Raw genomic sequence first — 26,846 nt, forward strand, 5'->3', positions numbered from 1 at the left:
CACCACCCACCACCATCACATCTCCACATAGCACATGTTTGACCCCCTCCCCCACTCCTAATGTCATTTTCTTGTTCTTTAATAAACAGCCATCTAAAAAATAACAAGTAGGCCTACAGGGATGTAAAGACAACATAAGCCTCTTACACCATAGCTCCTTCAGGACTGATATTGCCCATCAGCCCCTGAACAAAGTGCTGGTAAACTCTGAATCTGGTGAACTCCTAATCAGCCAGTGGTGGAAATGACTGATGATTGACAAGAGAAATCTTCAGATCTTTGACTTAAATAAGCTAAAAGTAGCAATACCACAGTGTAAATTATATACTTTGTTACAAGTAAAAGTTCTGCATTCAAGGGTTAAGGTAGGCTTACTAAAATACAAAAGTATTGACATCAAAATATACATCCAGTAGCAAATTGCATAATAAGCAGAAAGCATATTTCATTTATTCAGTAGTCTATCATGTTATTGGACTATAGCCTAATTATTGTGTTAATTGTGTTGTGTTAAATGTTAAATAAGGTGTTAATTACTTAAATATTGCAGCATGGTAAGTTAACCTATATTATAATTTATTAGTTGTTTTATAATTTATAGTCTATTATAAATCTAAATCTGCAAAGTAAGTTAGTAACTAAGCTGTCAAATGAATGTGAAGTAAAAAAATAAAAACATAAAAACTCAAGTAAAGTATAAATACCACAAAAGTGTATCGCAAATTATTATGTATGTATGTATGTGTGTGTATGTATGTATGTATATGTATGTATGTATGTATGTATGTATGTATGTATGTATGTATGTGTATATATATGTATGTATATGTGTATGTATATGTATATGTGTGTATGTGTATATATATGTATATGTAGATAGATATGTATATATATATTTATACAGCAAAGGAATATTTTCTTTTTCAATGATTGAGTATAAAAAATGATTTTCTGTTTTTTATATATTATTCAATGCAAGAAGGGTAGGCACTATAAGCTCTTAGCTTCAGCCTACGCCTTTTCGGTCAAGCAGTTTTGTTCTGCTTTGTTTTTGGTTTAATTGTTTTTTTTTAACTAACTAACTAACAAATGTTGTGGTTCTGAAAATGTATGATTAGATGAAGCATCTCATTTTCAAGGCCAAGGGGGTCCTATGTAGCTACAGGTAGCCTGCATTCAGGTGACATTATGCTGCACTTGAGTGCAATCCTACTGAAGCAAAGAATTCAGGTATTAAACTCGGGTAATTAGCGGTGGTGTAAGTACACCTTAGAAGTATTTTCTTTTACTTTACTGAAATTATCTGATGACTTTAGTTACTAGTTACTTTGTAGATTTTGATTATTACCGGTAAAACATGCATTAACCACTTCAGCTCTATACTTTGGCTATTTTCAAAAGATGTTTTATACATTTTGAAAACTTGTGAAACGGGATATTCTGCGCGTTGAGTACATCTACTTTTGGTGCTTTAAATATATATATATTGATGGTAGTACTTTTGCACTTTTACTCAAGTAAATTTTGAATACCGGACTTTTACTTGAAATTGAGTATGCCTACATTGTGGAATTGATACTTTTACTTGATTTATATTTATGAAAGTAGTGAGTGACACTGAATACATTTTGATCAGGCATACATTGGACTTCCAGCCAACGTGACACAGGACCCCTCAAAGCAACATGGCGGCCGGCAGTAGCAAGTCAGTTAACTTCGTGTGCCTGGGTAAGAAATGTCTTATAATAATAGGCTCACTGAAGTATAAACTATAAAGCAGTTTGACTGTGTTTCATGTCGTAAATGTTGATGAAGGCTTAACTATGGCCAAGAAAAGCCAAGAGAAAAGCTGCGACACAGTTTTTAAATGAGTAACAGTGCTTTATGTAGATTGTAAACGGTTAGAAACTAGTTATTACTGCTGTATTTTCAACCAGTTCTGAGTGACGAGAAAAGGGGATTTATATAATTGTATTGTATTGTACAACACAGAGATGCGTATATTGTAGGTGATGTAACGATTAGCCAACGTCATGGTTAATTATTGGCCACCGGAAGGACTTTAATTAGACCTGATATCGCACCTACAGTATCCATTCCATTCCAGCATGAATATTCATCTATTCTACAGTAATATTGCTGTAGAATAGATGAATATTCATGCTGGACATGGAATTGAATCCATCATCCACAATTATATGCTGATAGGTTCAGTCAGGGACTGGTTCCCTATTCTTCCAAGCAGATGAGCCTGTTTCTGTAATGTGTGAGAAAATCCATTGCACTTTTTAAAAAGGATCATTTAGAGCAGTGGTTCTCAACCTTTGATCAGGCCTTGATCCCCCAAAAGAATCATATTTGAAGTTGAACTGGGGACCCCCAGAAAAGACTGTGTTGTATGGCAAAAACAGACGATCTACAAGCTCACAATGCATCATGCATTGCTTAGATGCAGTGTTTTCTCCCATACATTTTTATGTTTGCCTATGACATGCACAACATTGGGATGCCCGGGTTCATGTAGTTAATGCCTTAAATGCAGGTTATGCAAACTGGCCATAGCCACCTGTCATAACATCCTGTTGATATTTGATGATGATTGATTAAGATGCTTGCCTTGTATACATTTTGCACATAATATGTGAAATTTGTCTCTTGGTTTGTTTGGAACAGGGAATATCTGTAGATCCCCCATTGCAGAAGCAGTCTTCAGAAAGATGGCAGCAGATAATGGTGTTGAGGATAAGGTATGATCATTAAGACCGATTGGAAGGGATAACTCTACAATTGAGGCCAATATTCATACAAGTCATCATAGTGTTTTAAAAGCATTCCATGATTGATCAGCAGAGATGTGGCACCTTAAAAAAAACTTTTACATCTTTTTAAACAGCAATGCTGAACCAAGGTAATTTTTAGAGACAACACAGATTATGAAACTAAGATGAACTAACTGCATTAAATTGCATGAGACTTTGCCTTTCCAAGATACAGACTATAATGTGACTTAAGATCAACTTGATTGGGCCTTGGTGGTTAGTTAGTACTTTATTACCAATTTATTTGAAGGAATACATACAATTCTGTAGCATTCTTTCTTTTAAATATTTCTTTATTTAACCAACTGTTGTGTGACAAGATAATTGGTAGCTACTACTTCCCTTATATGAGTGTTTTATGTAGTTAATAACTACAGTGCATGAGAGTGAGACGAGTGTAGTGTAAGTAGGTTGTAATGTGTAATAGTGTAGCTAGCTGCTGGTTGCAAAGTCTAACAATTCATTTGAGTGCATATGCTATGGTTAAATGAATGCCCAGTGAACGTGTTAAATAGAATATTTGACGTAAATTCAAGCGTTTGTGTCACTAATGAATCTGTTCTCAAGAGCCCATCGCATACAGTATGCCGTGCAACTACATAATCCCATTTTGTAGTTCTGTATGTGTGTTTGCTTGCGTGTGTGTGTGTGTGTGTGTGTGTGTGTGTGTGTGTGTGTGTGTGTGTGTGTGTGTGTGTGTGTGTGTGTGTGTGTGTGTGTGTGTGTGTGTGTGTGTGTGTGTGTGTGTGTGTGTGTATTTGATAAATCAATGCTCTACTCCGTCTAGTGGAGGATAGACAGTGCTGCCACCTCCACCTATGAGATAGGCAACCCTCCAGACCACCGTGGCCAAGCCTGCATGAAGAGGCATGATGTGCCCATGAGGCACGTGGCCAAGCAGGTATGCTCACCCGACTCAACCACCTAGCCTTCCCCCCTCTGTGTTTTCTGTTCTTGCAGTGGGTGATAGACAGTGCTGCTACATCTGACTGGAATACAGGCAGTTCGCCGGACGCTCGTGGTTTGGCCTGCCTAAGGAAACATGGCATTGAGACCAACCACAGGGCTCGACAGGTACAGCCGGTTGTCCGGGGGTCCACTTTCTTGATAGATAATATACTATAGTTCTCTAGAATGTGCAGGATGTTTGTCATGTTGTTAAAAGGGTACCTAGCAACTGAACTGGGCACAGCCTATCCACATCATAAATACATCATATTTATCTATTAAATAAGAAATACAAGTATTTTAATATTATTTATACCAATATGAATGACAGTGTTTACCCACTGACCTGTGATTTTGTTGCAGAGCTATAAAATCTAAAGAGCCTGATGGCCAAGGCTTGCATTTGCTCCTTAAAGCCTGATTTATACACTGTCACACAATGGTGTTGTTTACCGTAGATAACAGATTTTTTTAGTCACACCCCATTCACACCAACAAGCTTCTGTAAAAAACACTTTGTCATCCTGTCTGCGTAATAGGAATAGGAAAAGCTAGAGTGTTTTATAGCCAAATATGCTCTCTCACCAGAAATATGGAGGCGTCTCACTCAGTGCAGTGGATCTGCAGTCTCATTCATTTGTCTCCGTGCAAGCCCAGTCAGTCAGGCACTAAACTAATCTCTTCAAAGTAGGGATGGGGAGGCTCAACCCTTGGCCCAAAGCCAGCCAAATCCACAATCCTCACTATGAACTTTGACAAGGTTTTGCCCCCCCCCCCTATTCTTTCATTGCCCTCTTTCTCTGTCTATCATTTGCCTCCTCGCTCTTTAGCTCAGCCTCTCTTTTAGTCTCCCTCTCCCCCTACTTGTGTCTTTTCTGAACTTTGCTGAACTTCTACTGCTGCCAGTATGCTGACAGGCCAGCCAAAGAGGAGCAGACCATTTGGAGACTGTGCTGGTCCCACGCAAACAAAGTTTAGATGCTTTATGACGCAAGCACACAACAATGATTGTTAACTTAACCTTTAGCCAAATACAGTAGATATAATTTTCCTGACATTTTATCTAATTCTGTGGCCATATCCCTACCCCAATCTGCACGCTACTTGGAATACTTACAACACAGACGATGAGAAGTTGATTTTTTTAATAACAGAAGCATCAGCTTTCTTAGAACCAAACTTCAAACAGACCGCCATCTAGTGCAGGGGTTCCCCAACGTTTTAGCTCGAGACCCAAAAGAGAAATTTGATGTCTCCCCGGGACCCAAACTAGTGAAAATAGCCGATCTACAAGCTCACAACACGTTGCGATGCAATGTGTTGTGAGCTTGTAGATATCGCTATTTTCACTACTTAATAAAAGTCTTTTTTCCCTCTAATTATCTTTTTTTTAATCTTTTTTTTTCTTTTTTATGGAATTCTTTTGAAACGTAACTTTTGAAAAATGGTGAATTTTTAGGTCACTTTTTAAAAAAGTTTTGAAAACATTATTAAAAACAAAAGGTAGGAAACCAAAAATAAAGGTATTTACTCGCGACCCATAAAAATGTGTCTGCGACCTACATATGGGTCCCGACCGTTTGGGAAACGGTGATCTAGTGGTTGTTTTTACTGAACGGAAGTATTTATGGGAGACCCCTGTATAGTGTGTGTGTGTGTGTATGTGTGTGTTTGTGCATGCATGCGTATGGAGGCAGTACAGTAGCTAAAGGAAACTGTGTGTGCGTGTGCACTGTAGCACCCAAGGAGTTGTTTACGTCCGTAGTTAATTTGATAATCTTATTATGATTATAATTTTTCCCATAATTGTGCAGCTTCTAGCTTGAGCCAAGATGATGGATAGGGGGCCTTAAATTTGGTCAGACAAGGTGGTGTCTGCACCGCAAGGCAATACGATCAATTTGTTTAATTATCTGAAATTAAAATACAAAGTAGTTTATGACCAAACAATAAAGGAGCAAAAAGCTGAAAAGAAAAACAAAATCTAGAAAAAACACTATTAAAAAGACATGTTATTAAAAACTAAAGTTCAATAAATGCATGATGTTTCCCAATTTTTTTTTCTCTAATCAAGCAGCCCTAGCTCAGGCTCCATTGAAAAACCAAATCGCTGTACGGACTGTCTAGTCCAGGTTGGTGCGCTCTCTCCCTCTCTCCAGAGCCATTCGGTCCTGTCTATGCTTATTCATACTCGAATGAATAAAATAAATAAAATAAAACTGAAGACCCCGCTCAGAAACAAAGACCAGACCAATAAAGTACTGGTGCAAAAGTCTTTAGAATTAATATATTCTAGTCCATATCCGGGGATGTGTGCAGTCAAAGTACTTACAGACTTTGGGTTATGTGCTGTGCTGTACAGCAATAGTCCCAAACCTTTTTGGCCCCAAGGACCCCTTCCAATATAATACCATATTCATTACCAACCACCCACGATGTCAAATTGTGTGTTACAGTAAATGTTGAAGTAATGAAGAAACATTTATCCATTACTAACCAACAATGTATATACTTTATAGTTGCATAATGTAGATATTTGATATTGGTATGAGTAATGTGACTGCATGTCGTTGAGACTTTGAGACAAAGGTAGGAGTTGGTGTCACATTAGCTCTGTGTAGAATTACTGGTGTACCTTAACTCAGTCCACCTTAAGGCCAGATTAGCTATTTTCATGAGCTTGTTTACTCTGTGACATTGTGTCTAATGGACAAACAGAGCCAATAGATATCAGCATTATTGTTATTATTATAGTCCATACAATATGTGTGTGTGCACTCAAAATATTCCTATGAGCCCGTCAGCCCCCCCCCCCACACACACGCACGCACACACACGGCAGCGCCGACCCCCAGCGAGTGCTTCGCAACGCTCTGCTTCGCAACGCTCTGCTCCATAACGCGGGGAAGTGCTCTCTCTCTCCCACAACCATGAGAAGTTGATGTAAGGTGTTTGAGCTAATCCACAACGTGGATTTGAACATTGCACGTGTGACTGTGCATGCTATTGGTATGAAGATGATATCCAAAGTGTCCTCCTTCTCTTAAAATGCAGTGTGAGTGTACACGGCCCGTAAATGAAAGTCCTTTATAAGTTAAAGCGCGTTCTCTGTGTGTGCCAGATGGCAGCAGTATAACAGAGTGGGTCTATGGATTCGACGCATGCGCAGTTTGATGATCATCCCATAGCTTGCGGGGCTGCAACCATGACGATGGCTGTAAGCATGTCGACGATAGCTCCCATAGCCCGAATTCCGAATCTACGGTGTTTACATAAAAACGCTAAATAAACAGCTTACATGTTGGGAAAGTGAAAAACGGGAGGTGCTGTTTTGTGCATATGCTAATGGACAATGGCTGTGTGCAAATGCAGATCAAGTACTCCAGCCACTGAGGAGAACCGGGCAGAACTAAGATTTTGGTGACAGGTTTTGGTGACACACATGTTTTGGCGACTCACAGGTTTTGGTGACAGAGGTTTGCGGAATTATAGGAGGATGATAAACTACCCATACTATACAGTTTCTCTCTGCCTGTGTCGCAAGTTGATGATGTCATTTGTCCATGTGTGGTCTGCCAGCCTGGGGAGAGCCCCGAACTGAGCTCATGCTTCCTTCAATGCATGAGGAGTTAGCAGGCCGCTTCCCCTACGCAAAACCCTCTTATTGCTACTATTGCAGATTTTGTCCAAATGTCACAAAATGTGGCATATACATGGTCATTGGAGTCACGTGACAAAACATACCAAACAGCATTTTTATATTCAATATCGTTTGCTTCAATTGGCTTCCAAATTATTACACATCATCCGATCAACCCCAAATTTGAATTGTGAATTGAGAGGCCTCTATAGAGCGTACCAAAAAATCCTGAAGGGGGCGTCAACAAGTTTCTTTTGGTAGCGGCGGCCATGTTGGGAGGATTGGTCTTAGGGTTGAGGGTACATAAACAGCTTGTAAACAGTGACCCGACCGTGTTTGTTTTTTAAACTCACAGTCACAATGGTGAGGACTTGCTCAGTTCATAAGTGCCATAGCAGGTCGGGTCGAGGTAATGTGGTAGATAAAGCAGTACAATTTGTCAGCTTTCCAACATAGAGGCAACATCACGGAGCTCAAATAGATGTAGTATGGCTTGGATCTCAGCTGTTACGACGCACAGAATTAACGTTCAACAACCTGCCCAAATACAGCCGTGTTTGTTCACTTCACTTTCTCAAAAATGTTTTTTACCAAAAATATGAAACTGCTATTTTGTCTCTGCTAACTGAAAGTAACTAGGTAATGTAACTAGGATGGTCCAGACTAGTGTTAGTGGCTTTTTTTTCCTCTCTAACGCACTGACAGGCGCGCTGCTCTGCTCATAGACCGAACGTTCCACTACCGTGCGAGGTCTCCAACTTTAATAATAGGGGTGAATAGTGAAATAGTTTTGTTTATTTTTTTATTAAAGTTGGAGACCTCACACGGTAGTACGCTCTGACAGGCGCGCTGCTACTACCGTGTGAGGTCTCCAACTTTAATAAAAAAATAAACAAAACTATTTCACTATTCACTGAAACAAAGGCAGTTTTGTGTTGTTGAAAGTTTCGGTGAGTAGCAAAATAGCTTTGTTTGTTTTGATTAAAGTTGGAGACCTCGCACGGCAGCGTTAGAGCATTGGTTCTCAAAGTGGGGTCCGGGGACCCCCAGTGGTCCTTGAGGGAGTTCCAGGGGGTCCCCAGCTAAATAATTGATTAGGTTAGGGTCCATTTGGTTCCATTTGTACACTCTCAGAGTTAAATTGACATAGATTTTACAATATAAATTGCGGTCCAAGTGATAGAAATGCCATTAAATGGGGGGTCTGTAGCCCTAATGCATGTCAAACTGGGGGTCCTTGAAATTAAAATGGTTGAGAATCACTGCTAGAGCCGTAAAAAATCTTCTCTTATGGGGGTCCCTGGCATATCTTTTGAAATGGGGGTCCACGGGCTAAAAAGTGTCAATTTGGGGGTCCTTGACATGAAAAAGTTTGAGAACCACTGCGTTAGGGAGAGAAAAAAGTCACTAACACTCTGGACCGCCCTAGGCTATCCTAGTCTAGTTACATTACCTAGTTACTTTTAGTTAGCAGAGACAACATAGCAGTTTCATGTTTTTGGTAAAAATGTACCTTTGAGAAAATGACGTGAACAAACACGGCTGTATTTGGGCAGGTTATTGAACGTTAATTCTTTGTGTGGTACAGCTGAGATCCAAGCCATACTAGTCTCTTCTCTTTAATACATTGTTAGCCTCACACTGTATTCAATCTTGAAGAGGAGAGCTGCGACATGTGAACAGCTTTCTCATAGACCAGCCACACATGTACAGTGTGCACTGATCACTATACAAAGAAGTTAATGTTTACAAACACAAACCACCGTCACTCTCTAGTCTTAAACCCGTCTCCATGTACAGTTTGACCCCCAAAGGGCTGGAGCGTTGTAAAAGGGGGCGTGGCTAACTTTTAGTGACGCGACGTTGGTATGGTCTATAGAACGCACTGCCAGAAGTATTTTCAGTGTTCTGCTCAAAGTGGGCACCACTACTGGGTACTGAATGAACTGAATGTTGTAGAAATGCTATACATGCTAAACACGATGGTTTGAATCCAAGAAATCACAAAATCACTAAATTGCCTAGTTTTGTATTTATACAGTAACTTTATATTTATATATGTATTTATTGCTCTGAACTTGAACTGTGGACTCCCAACGCATTCCTTATGCACAGTAACAGCCTCCCTGCTTAGCTGTCAGTCAAGCATTTGAGAAATCTAACCAGGGCCTATGTCTGCCTCATGGGAGGGTTCACATAAGGCTTTCAACATGAGATTACCAGAGTGTATGTGTGTGTGTGTGTGTGAGAGAGAGAAAGAGATAAAGGTTGAAAAAGAGAGATCAACATCTACAGTTAATATTACCACCATGTCTCTGAGAGTGTGTAACGGAGGATTTGTGACAGCATGCGAGTGTGCGTGCATGTTTATATTTGTGTATGTTCGCTTTGTGTTGTGATGGAAAATGCAGCCATAAAACTCCAGTGGCTGCAATTGGAAACACAGAATATATTAGTTTAGAATAAAAACTAACAGTTCTTATGCTACCCATCCAGTTCTTTAGTGTTCCCTTAATTGGCCAAGCTGTCTCAAATCAGCTTTGTCTTTATCTATCTTGGGTCTAGAGCTATTGAGAACTGTTTACCCATAGCATACTCTCTCCTTCTGTCACTAGCCTCTATTTCTTCTCTCCTCTGCCTCTTGCTTTCCTCCTCTTCTCTCAAACATGCCTCTAAATCGAAACCCCTTAACACCTACTTAAGAGGCTGCGGTTCTTATGTTGCTGCTTGTTTCATTGAGTCACCGCCAGTCCTGTTGGAAGCTGTTGCACAACAGCCCGCCACACACTTACAGATGTGCTGCTTTGATTCCTTTCATACAGTAACTCTGTTGAAGGGTCTACCCCCCCCCCACACGCACACACACACACACACACACACACACACACTTTATCCTCTCTCTCTCACTCTGAGATCTCCGGCACCTTGCCAGGTTTTTTATGAGATCAGAATGATTTTTAAATTTCAGTTTTGAGCACCATGCTCATCCTTCCCCATAAAAAAAATGGTCAGATCCAGAGCAGCAGATATCTGGGACCGTGCCAGAATGCCCTGAAATAAATAATGCTGTGATGCCTGCTCAGCAAGTGCCAACGCTGACCATTGTTCTGTTCTGTTTCCCTCACTCTTCTAGGTGACTAAGGAAGATTTCATCAGCTTTGACTACATCCTGTGCATGGACGAGAGCAATTTGAGGTATGCGTATTTTGGACTCAGTCCTAGTGTTTTGAGTTTCTGTGGGTGTGGATTACAGTTGGGGGAACAATTTCCATGTGGACATGGTGTCTGAAAAACATCTAGCCTATGCTGTGGCATTGTATGGTCCTAGTTGACTGCCATTCAAAAGCACTTACTGCTCAGTTCAGAGCAACCAAAACTAAATTGGTGATTGTGATTCAATGCCAATTTATTCAACATTGTAGAGTTGAATGTGGAAATGGTTTAGACTTTGCCTTTTGGCATGCGTTGGACACTTGTAAAAAAAAAATACACTTTTCAAGTCCTGTCCGTGAGTATCCCATTTTATTATTCAGGCCGTAGGAAACAGCAGCGGTTTTGCTGGCTCTGAAAATAAGCCTGGTTTGGAAGAGGTCAGTATGTGTTTTATGTCCTCATCAGTGCAGAGAAATGGCCTAGAAAATAACCCAAGATGGACATGTGCCAGTCTTTCAAATAACACATCTGTACAAGAAAATCACTGAAAAACATCAAACCTATACGTAATGTGTAGGTGAAGGTCTCCCTTTAATGAGCAATATCCTTCCTTAAGCTCTTTCCAGGGGCAGGGGGAGGGAGTTTTTTTTTTTTTTTTGCTACTTTGAACGTTTAAGGATCATTTTGAGATCACATGCCTATAGCGGATCTGATCTGTAAGCAGCTTACTGAGTTCCTTGGATGCCTTGTCTTTGCTCTTTGGGCGCTGTTATTTCCCCCCTTCCTTTCCATTTTCCCCCTCCACATGTTTTAAGCTGGCCAGAATGAGAAATAGAGACCAGTCCTCCACGACCCTAACAGACTCTGCCTCATTGTTATCAATTAGTGAAATGTGCTTAATTCTTGACCCTTCCATTTCAGGCAAGAGCCTTTTCTGAATTAGGCCAAGGTTGACATTTTTGCTTAAACAGCACTAAATATTAAGATTTTCATCATGGGGTATCAGTATCATTGAGATTCCTGTTGTTAGTTTCAGCCCTGTACTGGATTATGGTCAGCTCCCAATTTGGCACCAGTACCCTCCATATTTTGCCTGCAGTCCTATAATAGGTTGTAGTTACTCTGCTGTTTTAGGATGTTGCAGAGTTTTTCAGATCCAAGTAAGTATCCATCTGTTGCACCCATTTCGGATACTGTCAATGCACTAAATGGGACATTATCACGTTTAATCAGACTTATTGATTGGTCTAAGTACGTGAGATACTGACCTACCGACGGGGCTCAGTGGGTGTTTTGTATAAAGTGTAGTTTTGGACCGCGACGGCGGCGCGCCGTCTCAAGCAAACTTGAGCCACGAGAGGCACCAACTTTCATCAACACACAGAATAACGACAAAACACCTACTGAGCCCCGTCAGTAGGTCAGTATCTCATCTACTTAGACCAATCAATAGTCTGATTAAACGTGATAATCTCACATTCAGTACATTGACAGCATTTGAAGCTGGTGTCTGTTGACACTGGAATGATGCCTTATAAAGTCCTAAACGTCCCCCGTATTGATGTCTTTCGTTGTTTGGTAACTATCATAGTAGCTTCTCTTTAACCTGTTCATATGCATTGCATATGGCCTACATTTACTGTATGTCCAAGCTATTGTGATAGTTGTCAGGATGATTACAGTTTCTATCTACATAATTGGACACCATATTGAAATGTGATGTCCATCAGTTTTATTCTTTCTTACATGCAGAATTATGTACTGTTTGGGCCCAAACACATATTAGACAGAAGTTGTCATTCCTTCCAATTTTGTAATCTGTTTTCTCTTTGTGTGCAGCGACCTGAAAAAGAAGGCTAACTCCGTGAAAAACTGCAGAGCAAAGATTGAACTCCTTGGTTCATATGACCCTCAGAAACAGTTGATCATCAAAGACCCATATTATGTAAGTTTTTCCTTTTATGCGGAGCATAATGATAATAGTGGATTCCCACACTCTTAACCACTTAACCACTTAAACCCTACAGCAGTGGTTCTCAAACTTTTTTATTTCAAGAATCCCCATAACTCTGAGTGTACAACATTTGTACACTCAGTGTTGCAGACCTGTCCCTTACAGGTTGGAACCCTTCTCAAGGAACTCTGAGGGTCCGTGGACCCCACTTTGAGAACCATAGCCCTACAGTATATACTTTATTGGCTGCAGTCCCCCTAGGGTCTAAACTAGGCCCCCTCCTTTTTTCCCTCTTCACCAAAGCCCTTTGCCGAAAGTAGCCATCTACAAACTTGTACAAAGCGTTGAAGGTTTGTAGATCTGCTATTTTCGCCGAATGTTTGCCCCAGGATAGGGACGGTTAGGGTTCAAGTGTTTAATAATAAAATGGGTTTCTCTCACCCAATAAAATTTGGTTTAATTTAATCTTGATCCCCATACTAGCAATGCAATTGACAACCTAAACATGAAGTGAAACATGGCTTATTGTCTAGTATTGAGCAACGTTTCTGTAATATGCTTGCCTTTAATTAGGCCTGGTATACTAGGCCTAATTAAAAGTGTACTGGACGAGAGTATTGGTCCTAATATTGGTTTCAAAGGGTCGTAAGCTTTCTGGTAATGTCCATACATTGTTTTAGGAAATTTGCCCAGTTTACCATCCATTCCTTTCCACCATTTAGACCAAATTTTGCACTTGCACACAATATATCTAAAATCGAATGGGCAGATTGCCATGAAACCTGCTCAGTGCATTCATGCCCCGCAGAGGATGAACCCTGCTGATGTTGACCTCATGGCTGTGCCTCTAGCACCACTGTCAGGCCACAATTTCCCCTTGCACACTAGATATTTCATAGTCTAATTGGCAACTTGCCGTGACGTTTGGGTCAAACTTGTTTTAGACCCCATAACGACAAGATTCTGGGGATGGCATTGGCAATGTCAATTGTTCGGTCATTTTTTGTTTAGTTTATTTGAAATGCAAATAACCCACAAATCATAGACTTTCAGTTTCCATAGACTTAAAAAGCAATTAAATCCAGGACTTATTTCCATTGTGGTCCTCTAACAAACAACAGAAACGTGAGAGTGGCAGTCAGCTATAATATTAAAAACCTATTAACGTTATAAAACATCACAGAGTGACATTGAATAAAACAAGATGGATACAAAATAAAAAATATACTACTTAATTCACACGACCAACAGTCAAGATTGTGTTAGATATTTGAGGACATATTGAGGATATGTCCTCAAATTAGTAGTTAATTTAATTTAGTAATTTGGTTAGTCCACAGGGGTGGTGTTGGCCTCCTGTTGGTGTTGCTTAGCCCTGCCCTCTCTTTTTGTGTCTTTAACTCAGTGGCCAACGATGGACATTTGATAATTTCTGATCAAAAGCCAATAGCCTGTGACCAGAGAGAGGAAGCTGCCTTCTAGCAGGGCTCTTAGTCTTGTTTATGTCATATTTAGTTATCTAGCAAATAGTACCTGAAAGCTAAATATTGCTCTAAATAATGTCTAAATAATTAGACACAATTGAGCATTACATAATGTCCCAAGCCCCTGTAGACTCAAAATCTTCATAATGTGAATAGTGAGATTCAATACATTATGTTTATTAAATACTGCTAGAAGGAAAAGATGCAGTCTTGAGCTGCATCTCAAATTATTAATTGGGGTCCCACCTTTTGGTAAGCCCTGTATATCCATTGCTTTCCGGTTAATTCGCATGTATTACCGTTAATTACCATAGAATGTTTCCATCTTTGAATATTTCAAAACTTTGGCAGCCCTAGTCACATTACACAGACCATACATAATGACGTACTTACAAAGGAACAGGTTAAAAGAAAAACAGTTCAAAAGTAAATATTGTGCTGTTGGACAATAGTTGTGACAGTGAGGCTGTCATTCATTGTGCTTGCCCAATACAAATGTTTTTTCAGTCCAGGCCTAGAATTTCGTCATTTTAGGGGCAAGGCCACTTGGCTTTTGGTGATGTCAGTTTTTTTAGGGCACAAAGGCCAAATGCCAGGACAGCAAGGCCATCAAATAAAACAATGATGAGGTCATTGAAGTTGAAGTCATTGAAGACCATGAAAATGAATGAATTGAACTTAAGTAAAGGGTGAATTGAGTTTTAATACATAGTATGAAATAAAGGATTGAATGAATGAATGCATATATATGAATAAAGCTGTTTATTTCACAAAAGGTGAAACTGTGTGTTGCCATGGAATTCCTGGCCTGTTACAGTGCTATTTCCATTTTTCACATATTGAAACAATGAACCCAAACCTGGCAGCACAAACTCCAAGGTAGTTTGTGTTATTTTTCCACAGTGCCATATTATTACTATATATTATTACAAGCATTTGTCTAGTTAAACATTCTGTTCTTTTCAAGTAATCATCCTTTACTAACGAGGCTTGGCTATTGTTGCTAAATAAGACCGATTTACATTACAAGCCCATTTTCTGACCTTGTGATAAAAGGCAGTACATGTGTGAACATGAACACACAACACATTGAACTTAAGGCTTAAAGGTGATTATATTTTTAATACATAATCTCACTGTCAGTGAAATAAATGAGGGAAAAAGGCTGTTTGTTTCACAAGCAATAATGTGAATAGTGTGTGTCACAACATGTCGCAAGGTCAGCTTTTTTTGCACGACACTTTTGTACGACAAAGTATAAAATAGGGCTTAAGTTAGATCTGCTATTTTTTTTTAAACTTGAAAAGTTTTGAATATAAATTTTTTAAGCGAACATTTGTAACTCAAATCTTTGCTTCTGGAGGTCCCTGGAATTAAATATTTGACAAATGTTCGCTTAAAAAAACGTATATTCAAAGATTTGCACAAATGTTCACGATTTTTCAAAAATAGCAGATCTTTAAGCTCTACATGAGCTTGTAAATCTGCTATTTTTTAATAGCCAAAGAAATCTAAAATGACAGATATGCGTTCCAGCGGTTCATAACTGGCCTGAAATCAAACCCACCACTGGTTATGTGCCCAACGTTTTACTTGATGTTGCCCAATAATATTTCAGTATCTCAACGAAAAAGAAAACATTGACAGGAAAGAGGTAGAGGAGAAAACTGAATCAACTGGTGCAGAGAATGCGGGGCATTAAAGCACATGTGGCCTCAGGGCATTTCGTTTTTTTGAGGGGCATAAGGCCAAACTGAGGGAGCATGGCAGCCTGTCCTGGTTCAGTCTTTAAGCATGAACCTTTAAATGGAAATGTTATGTATAAATAACAATCTACCTAATGTAAAGCATACAACTTGATTTACAGCCTAAGTTTTATAGTGCATGAAAACGCCATAACAAAATGCAGACAAACACAATTAGGATTCGGTTTGTTTTCGAAGACCACAATTGTGGACAGTATCTCAGGGTTCAGGTGCACGTGGTGGTTCTGGAAAAGAAGTGCATTCATTGAAAACGATCCGTCCCCACAGGGAGGGAGGGATCAGATCGTACCCAGGCGCAAGGCGCAGGCAATAAAAGCAAATTGGAGCAAACCAGAGTTATACTCTTCATGCCAGGGAAATTATGGCTACCTCACTTTTCACACACACAACTCGTGTTCTCCTTCACTCACAGTCAGTAATCAGAACTGATGACCTGTATACTTAAGGTCTAATCTTTCCTGTCTGGCCACATCTTGTATATATTGTATCATCCCCAAACCATTGTTTAATCCCTTTGACATTGATGTACCACTCCGTATGCCAAATTGCTGTCAAAGGTTGTTTTATTTGTATTTTCTTTTTTTTTGTGGTTCCCGTTTGCCATGTCATGTTTCGTGGCTCATTTAGCTTCTTTCGACCTCAAATGCTTCCCTCTGCATTTTGGAGGTTCTGCCAAAATGTTAGAACGTGGGTCCCTGGCCATTTTGTGAAGAGTAAATTGGGTTCCTGCATGATTTTTAAAATTGTGAAAATCAACAGAGGTAAAACCATAATGAAGATGCGTTTGGCTTTGGGTAAACGTTGGTGTTAGTCTGATGATAGGAAGTACATTATTATTGTGCACTAAAACAAGAGTTATTAACATTTTAGGAATGTTAACGCGCACTTTAACTGCCTGCTTGGCTCTTGAGTTTGCAGTGAGGTTTACATAATTCATATGACATTTTGATAATGCCCCTATTGGACTAATGATCTGTCTGCATCGCTGTGGCTTGGACTAATGATGTGTCTGAATTACTGTGGCTTTTTATTAGGATTTTTGGAAATGGCATTCTTTTGATTGAATTTATACAGAAAATATTAGTGGAAGGAGAAGTTGTGGTTGACCACAGCAGTTTATGTGAATGCAGTCAATCATCTCAACATGTCTCTAGCTCTGGATTTGGTGTTAACTTGGTGTTAACAACTTTAGCGTTTTTCCCTGTTGCGTGTATTTGTGTGCCTCTGGTAGCCAACAGAACTACAGGCCTGCAACTTGTGGTTTTGGAGTCATGTAAAAACTTGGGAGGCTCAACAATATTGGGCTGCGGTCCCTCACCAGTGGCCACAACGCATGGCAAGGAAGCCAAGCTGAAGAGCAGAGCCTGTGTGTGTTAGGGAGGATAAATGGAAAACACAAGTTCCTAGTCCAAGTGTGAAGCCGATGTCAAGCTCACATGTTGTAGCTGCATGGTGGCAGAATGCTGGATGTTGGAGAGCATTACTTCTGGGTAGGTGTGTCACTGCTTTGCTTGAAGTTTAATGTATGGATTCACAGAATATACGCCAGCTAAAGTCAGAAGCCTGGCTACATACTATAGCACGAGCAACTGTCAGTTTCTATAGTAAGGGGGTAATAGGTATTTTTTCTGCTTCTGTTTGTATGAGGCAATTAAAGGTAATATAGGTTCACTTAGTCCAAAATGTGGTTCACTTTAACAATGGCTGCTAATGTGAAATGTTAATGTTAAATTGCAAAAGCATTTTTTTTTTAATTATAAGACAACAGAGTTTAAAAAAAAGGAAACATTTAATTAAAGATTACAAAACAAAATAAATACATCTTTTGGTGGTAGAGATTGTTCTGTCAGGATAGGTGTTATGTTACCCATGTTACCCAAAGCAGAATACAGGCTTAAAGGGAAAGACCACTTTGGTAGAGGTTTGGGTTGTGTAGTTACCTTGCCATGATGTAACTCCAAAGGTGGTCAAGAAATAAAAAATAATTGCTGCATTGATTAGAAATTGATAATTCAAAATATGCTCCCCATTGACTTACATTGCACAGTAAAACAGCTCTCAAAGTCGCTATTTTAGCATGTAAACAAATGTAAACAAAGTCGATTCAGACAATAGAACATCACCAAACCCAGTACTGTTTTTTTTTTATATAAAAATGTTAACTTACTGTTGATTTAGCTATTTTTATTAGAAAGAAAACCTGGACTGGATCGGCGGATCCGGATCTTCAAATAGTAAAATCATCAGGAAGTTGACATTTTTATAAAAAAAATAAACAGTACTGGGTTTGGTGATGTTCTATATTGTCTGAATCAGCTTAGTTTGTGTTCGTTTATGGGCTAAAAGAACTTTGAGAGCTATTTCAGCGTACAATGTAAGTCAATGGGGAGCATATTTTTTATTATCAATTTCTAATTAATGGAGCAATTATTTTTCATTTCTTGTCCACCTTTGGAGTTACATCAGGGCAAGGTAAATACACAAACCAAACCTCTACCAAAGTGGTCTTGCCCTTTAATGTTAGTTTCATTGGCAAATTTTACACTGTTAAACAAATTAATTTGTAATCAAGATAGGAGAAAGAAACTGTTTTTCTTTTTTCCTTTTTTGTCTGACTAAATCAAAAAGAGTATTCCAGACAATATGTCAGAAATGACTCTCGAACATGAAGGCAGGAACTCAAAACCACAAACCAATCACGGGCGGATAGAAGGACATTTAGCGAAGACTTTACTAAAACACAACAGTACAGAGCGTAGAACACAGTCACACAAAGTTCACAAACTCACAAACTCACACACTACAATCGCAACAGTAGACCAACAATAGGAACACTGAACTCTAACTACAACATATACAGAACGGGAGCAAACTCTGACAAACAAAACCAAGACAATGATCCAGCAAGAAATGAACTCTCAGGCAGTCTGTTAAGTCTCTTTAGCTTGTTTGCCAGCTCGGCACAGCTGGCATCCACTCAGGGCAATCGTGGCAGGGAGTAGGGCTAGGAACTCAGTCATTGCACAGACGGGAGCTACACAGGGACAAACTGGAGAGAGGCAGAGGCTGTGACCGTGACAATGTATTGGATATCATCAGTATTCTAACAGATTGGGAAATGGCTATGAGGGCAAACTAGGGTATTTTGATCTGGATACTATATATAGCCCTACACGCAATATAACACAAACAAGACAGGGTACAATAACAGTGTCACCTCAATGTAGATCTTGGACTTCATTTGGCCAGTCTGTGATGTCTGTCATGTACTGTATGGCACACGCGCGTGTGCCATACAGTACATGACTGGCATCACAGCGCGCGCGCACACACACACACACGCACACGCACACACGCACACACGCACACACAGAACCTCCTCTTACTTAAATGTCTGACTCCTCGCCTCCTCCATCCTCCAGCATGGCCAAGTTACTGTGAAATTGGTGACCTTCCGAAATATGTGACTATCAACACACATTGAGGTCTTGCAATACGTGGCCCAAATACCACTAGGTTTAACTCTGTTAATAAGCAAACAGCAGTGATTTACTGTATGTTCAGACATTGACGTTATGTTAAGTCCACAACAAGATGGGTCACATATTTTGGCAGGTCACCAATTTCACCGTTGATTGGAATAGCGGTTTGTGAGATTACCTCCGGACAAACGGATCTGGTAGACGAATAGCCACACCATTAAAACACTGTGGATTTAATTGCAAGGGTGGTAATTCATCCTGTTAACCACAAGTAAAATCATTTATTAATTAATGTAATTAAATTAATGTAATTGTTTTTGTGGCATTCAATTTTTTTTTAATATCTTAAGCATTTGTTTGGAATTCATCTCTTTCTCATATCTGTCCCCAAGGGAAGTGATGAAGACTTTGAGAAGGTGTACGAACAGTGCATGAGATGCTGCAAAGGATTTTTGGAGAGCAATAACTAACAGCCACGGTGTGACCTCAGATGATCTATCCTTTTTCTGTTGGACCGACGCCAGGAATCACCCTCACATCTGCATTTTCAATATGCTTTGGCCGTGACAAACGAGCGCTTTACTGTGATTATGAAAGAATGATCACCAGATCAATCTCTGCAATGTCTTAAACCAAATGTATACTCTGTAGATTACAACGGGGTTGCTTACCTAAAAGAATAGATCGACAAGCTAATAACGTCTGTTCTTTTAAGCAAGTGACATTGTCATGTGATGCTGTATAAATTAGGCTTTACTTGTTTAAGAAAACACATCACTGTTTAGAACAATGCCTTTTAGGAGTTTGTTGAGTGTTAATTCAGGCCATTTTCTGCGTCAATAAAATAAATATAACCGATTATTTCCATTCTACATATACTTCAGACATAATCCTAAGTAGCTCTGTCTCTATACACGGGCATCAGACACCCAGATACCATTGAGATGATTTTGCATGACCAGAGAGGTCTTTGGGGATCATAGGGCAAGGTTAAAGGCTGGGACTGAGGTCGAAGTTAATTATAGTCTAAATGCTAATCCTAGTTTGGTTTTGGACTTTCTTAGTTCGTTATTACTTGGTTTAGTTACATTCTTGACATTACTTTTATTTTTGTTTCGAATATATTGCTTCATACCAACCTCTGTCTGTTGTAACAAAAATGTGTTTAATTAAACCAGCTGTTGGACATCTGACCAAAATATTTGTTCCTTCTTGTCTTTCTTTTCTTTGATCAAGGAATGTCCCAAATAAAAAAAATAATCTCTTCTGTGTGATTCAGCGCCCAGTGAGTGATCTCCTCTATAATCTTAATGACTCCAAAGCAACAGAGCTCTTTCCTATGGCAACTACCACTAACTTCAGAATGGTTGCAGGTGGAACATGGCACAAGTCATAAATATAATTTGAATGAGAAATGCACTCCTCTCCATTAACAACTGTTGTTGTGCTCTTTGGCAGGGTAGTTAACAGCTCCACTCAAGCTGCCTAGTTGAACGTGTCAGCAGTAAAAAACTGGTAATGGGCAGCTCCCAGGTATGACAGTGTCTAAGTTAAGTATGCAGGAGGGCATTACTAGGTTACATTTGTAACATACAATATATTTTGCATCCATCCAATCAAAAGCATAAAAGACTAGATCACAACAGTTTTTGATTGTTGCGAGAAAAAATAAAACGGCCTATATTGAAGAAAGTATGAAGAGGACTCTAGGTAGGATAGTATTATGCTTTTAGAATCAGACAACTCATGCATTGTTAACAGTAAATGCTGTGCCAGATGGCCTGTACAAACACACCCTGGTACAAGTGTATGACGACTGTAGTATTCTGGCTTATTCTGAAGCGTTCCCTACACAGAATGAGAGTTTGCTTGTGTTATCGTTTTAAGCATAAACAATTGAATGTTTATAGACCAATATTTGTTTTCTCAAATACTCATTCTGCTGAAGTCATGTCCTGTTTTGGACGGCATTGAGTGAACTGCCTCTTGCACTTCAACTAGAACATCTCACGGTATGAATGCAATTAACACTCTTACATGCTTTATTCAGGTCTCACTTGCAAATGAACCCACCTGCAAAAAGGGATTTTCCATTCTGTGTTTTTACTTTTAAGTGTTTCTTTAAAAAACCAAAGGCTTGCAGGGCTCAATCCATTTATTTTGTCCTTCAAAGGCCAATTTAAATGCTCTTCTGACAATGTAGGATAACAATACAAACCAAAGACCACTCATATTTATACCAATCTTATAATTTATTTAAATATATTTAATTTTTAAATATATATGCTTTTTTAAACACCCATTTGATATATGCCAGACACTTTAATTTATGCTAGTTATAAGGTTTCCTTTTATGCTTTTTTACAATATGTACATATTGCACTTGGTGAGAATGTTTATAGCGTACATAATGTACAGCAGAAACTTGTGACAACTTGGATATATAAATATACAATGTACCACACTCAACCAAGATTCACAGGAGGTCTTCAACTTAACATTTTGATTGCAACCATTACTTAAAGGGTAAGTTTGTTCATTTTAGACCTATATATAATTTGCCTCTTATACAATATACCTGTAATACTTGGACCTGCAGAGAATAAAAGCACAGATGTCGGTTGAAACGATGGATGGTCACCATCACACTTTCACAAACTGGCTTTTTATTTTGAAAATAACCAGTTTGAACTGCTTGTTATGTGCAAGAGGCTAATGGGGATGTGGGTCCAAGTACAGACAGTACAGTACTTTAGGAGACAAATTATAGGTCTAAAATTGCTGAACCTAACCTTAAGATCGCATCTATGTCTTTAATGTCCTGCTAAGACATCAAGAGGCAAGGATGTGTTCATGCGGTTAATAATTTAATCATAGTTTTCAGTGCACAAGTAGACGAAAGAATGCAGCTCTGCTGACTGGGGTCTGAGAGAGCCTTTTGTCCAGTAATATGCAGTGCTTAGAGGAAGTGGCAGGCTCGACCCAAAACATTAATATACCACTATCAACGTTAGAAGCCATGTCACATCCACACCTAAAATACAACTTGCATCTTTGTCTTAAGAAATGACACCCCTCCCACTCTCTCTCTCTCACACACACACACACACACACACACACACACACACACACACACACACACACACACACACACACACACACACACACACACACACACACACAAGCACCCAAACACACACACAAAAGAAGAAGAAAAAAAAACTCCAATCCCTTTTTGTTTTGGGAAAAAAGGAACAAGGTCTCAAGATGGTTGTGTCAGTACATTGGTATATTTTGTTATACCATCTCTCTTCCGTGTCCAACTGTCCACTTTCACGCTCTACAGTACATCATAGTCTGTCTTTTTGCCTGGTTGCTGCCATCTGCGGAGACAAGTGGTGACCTCCAGCTGAGGGCGGGCAGGGCCAGGGATAGTTGTACTCCACGCCTCAGTAAGAGAGACCACTCTGGAGGAGAATGCAGTGCCTAATAGCAGACGGGGATGGTCAGAGTGTTTAGCTTCCCTGTTACTGTCCAAGGCACTTTTTGTCCGGGTTTTTTCTTCTGGATAGTTCGGGTTTGGCTTGAACCTACAAGAAAGAGTAAGTAAGATTTAGTGCTGTCTCCAACTTGGCAGCACCAAAAAAATGTTTTCCTTTCCAAAAGTACAATGAAAAATGATTTGTTGCAGATCTGCTGTTCATGGTGTGCTGCAGCTACGCTTGGACACAGCATGCATGGCACTGCTTTGAACAGTCATTTTAATGTACAGTACTGTATGTGTACGACACAAAAGGATAATAACATCGGCAAAACTTAACTGGCAGTACATTGAGCGTGCAGGAGACTAAAAGTGATTAACTACTCACTAACCCTTACTAATGTTGTTTATCTGCCACTGTGCTACACATTACAGTGTCATTACTTTCGCTTGTCGTCACGTGTGTGATAATCCAAAACATGGACATGGCCCGTTTACTATGAGGAAATCACCTGTATTGGTACATGCATCGAGCCTGTGCCAGGCATAGCGAGAAATCTTACTATTTTTCTTACTTTAATCTTACACAATCTTATTCGTCCCATCGGTATGTGACTGATACACATTATAGACTGTTGTTGAGCCATATGGATTTTCATGGGTTACACATTTAGAGCAGTGTCAATTACTCTTTCAAGTGGGACAGTATCACCATATGTTTAACCTGTGCTGTGCTGTGAATCACCCAGACATATCTTATCACCCATGAAGCAGACCTGCTGACATCCCATTGTCTATAACAGTGGCCCAGTGCCAATACTTGCAGTCTTGCACATGTCTTTTATTGGAATGAATGTTTCTCAAGGGTCTTGGCCGTCTAAAGCATTTGATGACAGAATTGACAGGAAATGTCGTTCTGTACCTTGCGTCTGTTAACCCTCTGTGCACCGTGGGCTGCCCGCCAACCGCGTGAGAAGCCGCGCACATCTTTTGAAGTCTGTGGAGAAGACAAGATAAAATGGAGTGACTTATAGCAAATACGTATACTGCATACGAGGTACATGCTGCTCTCCCCCGCCCCCCCCCGGCCAACGCTGTTCATCTGAAACATGTGTGATGTGGATGAGCTCAGAGGAGCATACCTCAGCATGGTTGCAAAACTTACATGCAGGTAGTGTGCAGTCCCTGGTGTTGTGGTAGAGTCTGTATACATGCTTCCTGCACTTGGGACTGAAGTACAGAGGACCTGAAAGAGAGCATGCATCCATATGAATCCAGGTCACACCCACCTGCCCACAACAATCACAGCAATTGCGTACCATTCTCCTTTCTGACTGTCTCTCTATCTCTCGCACGCACACACACACACACACACACACACACACACACACACACACACACACATTCATCTGTCTCTGTTCTATGCATTCTTTTCTTTTTTTAGCATTAGTCTGATGCATTAGTCTCCCCTCTCTCGCTAGCTCACTCACACACACGTGTACACGCACGCACACGCACGCGCACACACACACACACACACACACACACACACACACACACACACACACACACACACACACACACACACACACACACACACACACACACACACACACACACACACACACACACACACACACCTGTCGCTCATAGTATAGGCTACAGTAGGCCACAATAACATGCTTACCTGTTAAATGTTTGAGAAACTTCTCTTTCTTTCTCAGATCTCTGGGGAATATTTCTATTAAAGATAAGAAGACGAGAAGGGAGGTCAGTTTTTAAACTACGAGTACAAGATATCAATATTGCTCTCTACAGCAGCTGACAATGCTCATAAATGCATTTAATGTTCTCATAGGCGTTTATGCACGGTTGTAGGCAAGAACATTCGCTTGGAAGTAGTAGGGCCCCAAAGTCAGGACTCGGGACATATTAACCACTTGAACCCCAGGCAGGCAGCATGTCTAAATCTGGGAGGAACATTCCCAAAGTTTGCCAATCTACAAGCTCACTGCAACAAAAGAGACTGTTGTGAGCTTGTAGATCGGCAATTTTGGGCTAAGAATGTAGAGGGTAGAAAAGCGGTCAGTTGTAACTCAGAATAGGGGGTTTCTTGCAGTGGTGTAAAGTAGCTAAGTACATTTATTCAAGTACTGTACTTAAGAACAATTTTGAGGTATTTTCACTTTACTGGAGTATTTCCACGATCTCAATGGCAAATATTGTACTTTTACTCCACTACGATTATTTGAAAACTTTAGTTACTAGTTACTTTGTAGATTTTGATTATTATTAGAAAACATGCATTAACCACTTTAGCATTATATATACTAAAATTATATATACGACAAGCTCACAACGCGTCCTGTTGTGAGCTTGTAGATCTGCTATTTTCAAAAGCTTTGTATACATATTGAACTTGTGAAATGGGGCATTCTACATAATGAGTAGGCTACTTTTACTTTTGGTACTTTTAGTACTGATGCCAATACTTTTGTCATTTCACTCAAGTCAATTTTAAATACCAGACTGAGTATTTCTAGATTGTGGTATTGATTATTTTACTCAAGTAAACAATTTTAGTACTTCTTCAAACACTAACTCAGAATATGGGGGTTTCTTGGGCCAACTCACCAATAATTTTATCTCCCCTGTCCGCCTTGTGGTTGCGTAAATCTCTCGGCTCCATCGACCGAGAAGACGTGGATGATGATGATGACGACGACGACGACGACGACGACGACGAAGAAGACGACGACGGGGAGGACACCTTATCCCTATCGGCGCTGTTCGGACCCCGGCTCGCATCCACATGGTGTCTCACCATGTCCGCTATCCGCCTCAGCAGCAGGTTCTTGTCATCCCTGCTGGCCGTGGTGGAGGTGGAGGAGGAGGAGGAGGAGGGAGCCAGCGTGTGCGCGCTCTCGCCGAGGTGGCCGCTCATAGTGCACAGCAGCAGCACCAGTCCCATCATGACGGGCTTGCGCCGCAGGCGTCCGCTCATCGCTGATCGAGCTCCTTCTCTCTTTTGCCGATCAGTTCGGACAACGAGAAAACACCTGCAAGAAGAGGTTTGAATACAGAGATCACGTAGAGATTCTGCACACATTTCCCACCGCACACTTTTCTATATTAGTCGGGGGTCTTCAACAAAGAACCCTTAGCTGAGAGAGATGAAGCAGCCCCCCCCCCCCACTATATTGTTTACAATTGTGTTGCAGATTCAACTTTTTCATAGATTTCATATAGCTTCGTTGACTATCATCAGTGTTGTTGTGGAAATTCAGTTTTTTGTTCATTTCAGACATTTAACTAACCTTCAATGCTTAGCAGGCCTACTTGATTCCCCTCAGAATAGGGATGCTAGGTTTCAAGTGGTTCATGTAAAAAAAAAAAAATCCTATCACACAAAGTTTTGGTGTACCCCCTATAGTAGCTTCGAGGACCCCTTAGGGGTCCCGGACCCCTGTTGAAGACCCTTGCTCTAAGTCCTATCAACAGTTGTTCGTCCTTTTAGACTCGTTGATGTTGTGATAATGTGTATTATAGCCCTATAGCCCATATATGCCTCCATTCAGTCATATGTCACATTGTGTGATCTCTGAATTCTACCTCTAATTGTAATTAGAGGTAGGCCTATAGTTAGATCAATAGAGTTCTAGTATTGAGGACTGTCCATGTAGAAGCAGACAGCAGTGACCAAATATCACTTTTGTAATGGAATGTATATATGGTAAAAGTGTTTTAGATCATTTTAGTCAGAAGAAGGGAATATTGGCAAATGCAATAGAACTGTACATTTCTGTGATTTTTTTGCAAACTGCTTAATAAAGTCTTCAATCAATAAATCAATCAAAGGCGTTTAAAATTGTGATTACCTTGGAGCTTGTAACCTCTTGAAGTAGGCAACAATACTTCCAGTGCATCCAACAACAAGAAAACGGGAATAAAGTCGCGCGTAAAAATCACTTCAGCGCTTGGCGTTGTCCAGCCCCATATCTTATGGATCCTTGTTGAAATGAATTATAGCGTGGGTAACACAATGTCTTTTGAAGTTACAAGCACGCTTCAGCATTTGTGGTCAAACATCTTCTAATCCTTGGAATGAATAGAAAGAAG

The 26,846-nt window shown here is 40.0% G+C and overlaps 2 protein-coding genes across 3 annotated transcripts; one reads left to right on the plus strand and one right to left on the minus strand.

The window, feature by feature from the left end:
• The first annotated feature begins 1,673 nt into the window (after window positions 1–1,673).
• Window positions 1,674–20,445, plus strand: acp1 (acid phosphatase 1). 2 transcript variants are annotated; one of them, XM_084083419.1, is made up of 6 exons: window positions 1,674–1,728; window positions 2,674–2,747; window positions 3,607–3,720; window positions 10,541–10,602; window positions 12,400–12,505; window positions 19,639–20,445. In XM_084083419.1, the coding sequence occupies exons 1-6, from the start codon at window positions 1,686–1,688 to the stop codon at window positions 19,714–19,716; spliced, it is 477 nt and encodes a 158-aa protein (XP_083939545.1). In that variant the 5' UTR covers window positions 1,674–1,685; the 3' UTR covers window positions 19,717–20,445. The 2 variants fall into 2 exon arrangements, with proteins under 2 accessions (XP_083939545.1, XP_083939544.1); XM_084083418.1 differs by lacking the exon at window positions 3,607–3,720 and adding an exon at window positions 3,780–3,893 and having other exon boundaries at window positions 1,682–1,728.
• Window positions 20,446–22,655: 2,210 nt separating this feature from the next.
• On the minus strand, window positions 22,656–25,731 carry alkal2a (ALK and LTK ligand 2a; the record flags this gene model as incomplete). The annotated part of the gene is made up of 5 exons (XM_084082095.1): window positions 22,656–22,836; window positions 23,650–23,724; window positions 23,893–23,973; window positions 24,415–24,468; window positions 25,362–25,731. 4 exons carry the CDS (start codon window positions 25,729–25,731, stop codon window positions 23,660–23,662), a joined length of 570 nt encoding a protein of 189 aa, XP_083938221.1. The 3' UTR covers window positions 22,656–22,836; window positions 23,650–23,659.
• Window positions 25,732–26,846: the final 1,115 nt, after the last annotated feature.

Source organism: Gymnoscopelus microlampas (genome assembly GCF_963454915.1).
Source record: "Gymnoscopelus microlampas genome assembly, chromosome: 16".
Classification (NCBI taxonomy): Eukaryota; Metazoa; Chordata; class Actinopteri; order Myctophiformes; family Myctophidae; genus Gymnoscopelus; species Gymnoscopelus microlampas.

Coding starts and splice junctions, on each gene's coding strand:
- acp1 (XM_084083419.1), top strand. CDS start 1,686: ATGGCGGCCGGCAGTAGCAAGTCAGTTAACTTCGTGTGCCTGG. Junction 3,721..10,540: donor TGAGGCACGTGGCCAAGCAG/GTATGCTCACCC, acceptor TCACTCTTCTAG/GTGACTAAGGAAGATTTCAT. Junction 10,603..12,399: donor ATGGACGAGAGCAATTTGAG/GTATGCGTATTT, acceptor CTTTGTGTGCAG/CGACCTGAAAAAGAAGGCTA.